The sequence below is a fragment of the Pongo abelii genome, chromosome 9 (assembly GCF_028885655.2).
Source record: "Pongo abelii isolate AG06213 chromosome 9, NHGRI_mPonAbe1-v2.0_pri, whole genome shotgun sequence".
Lineage (NCBI taxonomy): Eukaryota > Metazoa > Chordata > Mammalia > Primates > Hominidae > Pongo > Pongo abelii.
Window position 1 is genome coordinate 16,991,316 of NC_071994.2, and position 4,935 is coordinate 16,996,250.

The 4,935-nt window shown below is 35.7% G+C and overlaps 1 protein-coding gene across 1 annotated transcript; it reads left to right on the plus strand.

Moving 5' to 3' along the window:
• Window positions 1–214: 214 nt before the first annotated feature.
• On the plus strand, window positions 215–4,705 carry LOC100447236 (olfactory receptor 5B3). The gene has a single exon (XM_063728288.1). The coding sequence runs from the start codon at window positions 1,228–1,230 to the stop codon at window positions 2,128–2,130; it is 903 nt and encodes a 300-aa protein (XP_063584358.1). The 5' UTR covers window positions 215–1,227; the 3' UTR covers window positions 2,131–4,705.
• Window positions 4,706–4,935: the final 230 nt, after the last annotated feature.

Below are 4,935 nucleotides of genomic sequence, written 5' to 3' on the forward strand. Positions count from 1 at the left end.
AAAGAAAGGCTCGTGTGAATTTTCTGGAGCAGACAATCATTTGCTTGGAGGAAGAACAACCTGAAAATCACTGAAGAACACAGAAAATCTCAGTGGTCCTAGCATAGAGGAAAAGAAAATTGGAGGTGGGAGCTTTCAAAGCTCACCCATGCCTGCAACCCTGCTTGTCACCATCCACCTTTATCAAACCAACAAAAAGATTATCACCTATCTAATAATAATATTTAATATTATAACTAGCACTCATTAGGCTGTGCTTAACATCTAGCATTTTTAATGGATTATCTTATTTAATTCTCACAATAATACTTCAAAGTAGGTCACATTACTGTTTTAGTTTTACAGAAGAAAATGTGATGTTTAAGGGAATTAGATTAGAACCAGTGATTCCCAGGTGGTAAGTTGTGGACTGATATGCATCTCTTTCAAGAACTCAAGCTCTGTATCTGCTGTATCTGGTAATAGGCTTCTCTCAGAATTGTTTCCGCTAGCTGAACATGCCCCAAACAACCCTGTTACCCGACCCCATTTACTAAGCTTATATTACTCACTTACTTCATTGTGAAACTCAAAACACTGAGTTTGTACCAAAGGAGACAATGAGTGCTTGTAAACACAGTTGTATTCAATTTGATTTAAATTCAGTTTAGACCATTAGACTTAAGAACCATTCAGCATGGGTTCAAAAGTTGGCATGGGTCCAAAGCATGGCTTGCTATTTAATACTTGTATAAATATGAATATGTTACTCAACCTCCTGTGCTTCACAATTTAAATGAATGCAACAACTAATCAAATACATAATACTGTTGCAAAGAAATAATGAATAGATATCTAAAATGTCTAGAGAAGTTCTTGGCAAATTAGCAACATGTGTCAGCTTTTACTGTGCTCAGGAAAAGTGAATTGACAGATAGATGCATCTAGATGAGTCATCTTGATCAGGTTAGTACATTTTCTACATATGAGTTTACAAATTTATAATATCTAAAAATTGTGTAAATAATCTACTAAGATTCTTCAGTTTCAACAGTATGTAACTCTGTATAATTAATGCACTGCATTTGGTTGTCAAGGCCACGCTTTTTCTAGGGAATCTTGAAGTACAAGTTATTGCTACAGTGAAGGAATACATATTGTACTTACACTTTTCAGTTTTAATTCAATTTATTTATCACACTGTTCCTTTTTGTACTGCTACAAGCATCCTGTGAGTCCCCCAGAACAATGATGGAAAATAAGACAGAAGTAACACAGTTCATTCTTCTAGGACTAACCAGTGACTCAGAACTGCAGGTTCCCCTCTTTATAATGTTCTTCTTCATCTATATTATCACTCTGGTTGGAAACCTGGGAATTATTGTATTGACATTCTGGGATTCCTGTCTCCACAATCCCATGTACTTTTTTCTCAGTAACTTGTGTCTAGTGGACTTTTGCTACTCTTCAGCTGTCACTCCCATCGTCATGGCTGGATTCCTTATAGAAGACAAGGTCATCTCTTACAATGCATGTGCTGCTCAAATGTATATTTTTGTAGCTTTTGCCACTGTGGAAAATTACCTCTTGGCCTCAATGGCCTATGACCGCTGTGCAGCAATGTGCAAACCCCTACATTACACCACAACCATGACAACAAGTGTGTGTGCTCGTCTGGCCATAGGCTCCTACCTCTGTGGTTTCCTGAATGCCTCCATCCACACTGGGGACACATTTAGTCTCTCTTTCTGTAAGTCCAATGAAGTCCATCACTTTTTCTGTGATATTCCAGCAGTCATGGTTCTCTCTTGCTCTGATAGACGTGTTAGTGAACTTGTTCTTGTTTATGTTGTGAGCTTCAATATCTTTATAATTCTCCTGGTTATCTTGATATCCTACATATTCATTTTTGTCACCATCCTAAAGATGCACTCAGCTTCGGGATACCAGAAGGCTTTGATCACCTGTGCCTCTCACTTCATTGCAGCTGCCATCTTCTATGGGACTATTATCTTCATGTACTTACAACCCAGCTCCAGTCACTCCATGGACACAGACAAAATGGCATCTGTGTTCTATACAATGGTCATCCCCATGCTGAACCCTCTGGTCTATAGTCTGAGGAACAAGGAAGTGAAGAGTGCACTCTAGAAAGTTGTTGAGAAGGCAAAATTGTCTCTAGGATGGTCAGTTTAACACTGCAGAATGCACCATAACCTAGTTTTATTTCTCTCGGATCTTCTCCATGTTCTGAATCACATTTAAGGTCCACAATAAAGTTAAATTCCTGAAGTGATTGCCATGCCTGTTTAAAAGTCTATTGTCTAAATAAAAGGAAACATTATGTCCAGAAACATAACACCTGAACAAGAATGGCTAAGACATCTTGGGACTTCCTTGCCAAAAACCTTAAAGATATTAATGTATTCATTTATTCTACATGCATTTTTTTCTACCACATGTCAATGCAAATATGCATAAAACCAGAGCAAAAACAAGTCCATTAATAGAAGTACATGAAGGTTTCCCATGAAGTGGGGAATTTTCCATAGGTGTGGAAAATGTGCCCAGATTAAATGTAATGTGGCAAGTTCTGATGGTTAATTTTATGTGTCAGTTTGGCTGGATTAAAGGATGCCCAGATAGCTGCTTAAACATTATTCTGAATATGTCTGTGAAGGTGTTTCCAGAAGAGATTAATATTTGAATCAGGAGACTGAGTAAGGAAGATCTGCCATCACCAGTATGGGTGGCCATCATTCAGTCTACTGAGGGCTCACCTGAAAAGAACAAAAAGGTGAAGGAAGGATGAATTCTCTCTCTTCTTGAGCTGGGACATTCATCTGCTCTTTTTCTTAGACATTTGAGCTCCTGGTTTCTCGGGCCTTTGGCCTCCAGGCCTTATACCAGTTCCACAACCCTGTCCTGACCTTTCTCAGGCCTTCAAACTCCAAATTACTCTACTGGCTTTCCTGGTTCTCCAGTTTGCAGATAGTATATTGTGAGACTTCTCAGCCTCCATATTCACATGAGCCAGTTCACATAACAAATCTCCTTTTATCTATCTATCTATCTATCTATCTATCTATCTATCATCTATCTATCTATCTGTTCTGTTTCTCTGTAGAACCCTAATACACTAATATTTAATAAAAATAATTTAAATACTCAATTTGGGTAGTGGAATATAAAGTTAAGCCTAATGCTTTTAAATTTATTTAGCTGGATACTGTTCCAGGAGTCCTCATTTTATTTTTTTTAAAAAAACATATTATTAAATGAAAGTATATGCTTTTCCTTGGCACATTTTATCAAGAATATGTAAATATAGCATCTCATATGAATTTTTTTATTTATGTCATTACTGATTTATAGAAGCAACATGTTCATGTTTTAAATTTTAAAAGGATAAAATAACTAGAGTACCAGAAAAATTGAGTAAAAATAAAAGCATTTCTTTGTATATTACTACCAACTTTTACATTGTTTAAAAAATGTACTAAGAAACAAAAAGTGTACATTTTTCTTTCTGCAAATGCTTTGAAATGGTTAATTCTGCTCCTTCATTCTTATTTTAGTTGACATACACCACCTTTTGCCGCTTCACCTGTGTTTTACTCCATTTTGTCCGGGCTACTCTTCTTGCTGTTTTTCACAATTCCAAGCATGCTCCAACCTCAGGGCCTGTGCACTTGCTGTTCTTTGTGCATAATATTTCCTCACTCCATTCAGGTCTTTCCTTAAATGTGATCCAGTCATAGAGTCCTTCCTTCACCACCTTTATAAAATAATCCCTCTCCCCACCCCATGTACACTGCCCCTCATCTCGTGTTATTCTTCCTCATTTTTATTCACACTCTCCTGTATATTTATTCACTTGTTTACTTTATATCCTCCTATCCAACTAGAATGCAAACTTCATTAAAGCAATGAATTTTTTGTTTATAAAATCTTTAGTACCTAAATGAGTGTGTTTTATAGGAGATTTTCAATAAGTATTTGTTAAATGAATGGATAAAATAATTAAGCTTTGAGTCTAATTGTATCAATATGTTGAAACTTTGAACCATTCATGATTATAGTGAACCATCTATAATATAAGCCTTCTAGACAGACATATAGTTCATTTCAAAAGACACAGGTAATTTCTTTGCTGAAATATTTTTACCTATATTCTAAGCACTTTTTCTCCAACTTTTAGACACAATCGTTTCCTGAAAATTTTGGAGCCATCTAATTTGAAGCCATCTCATAATTTTTACTTAGATGTGATGTCTCATTAAGTAGAAAATCATATATCAAATAAATACTACTTAATAAATCATAAAAATACATTGAATGTGAAATTATTTAAGGTTTAATATCTAATTATATTTGAAAATTACTTCATACACATAAATTATAGAATTAATTGAAATGATTCTAAACGTCCATGTAGAATATAAACATGACAATATCTGTCAGTAGCAAACCTAACATAAATTCAATAGGCTATTATAATACACAATATTTATGCATCCTGATTCCTGGAACCTTTCGATGTTACCTTATATTGCCTAAAAGGACTACGTAGAGGTGATTAAGATGGAGATAGTATTGTGGATTATCTGTGTGAGCCCTACAGGCCCACATATGTCACTATCAGAAGAAGACAGAGAGATGTGATGACAGACAAAAGAGGAGTCAGCAAGGTGACCATGAAAGCAGAAACTAAAGTGATGTGACCCCAAGGTTTGGAATACCTGCAGCCACCATAAAATGAAAGAGGCAAGAAATAAAATTCTCACTTATACTTTATGAAGGAAGCAGGCCTTGCTAATGTGTTCATTTCAGTCCAGTGCCACTGATTTGGGACTTCTGGCTTCCAAACTGTGAAAGAATAAACACCTGTTGTTTTAAGCTTCCTGGTATGTGATGTTTTATAACAGCAGCTTTACAAATCTAATACAAACACTT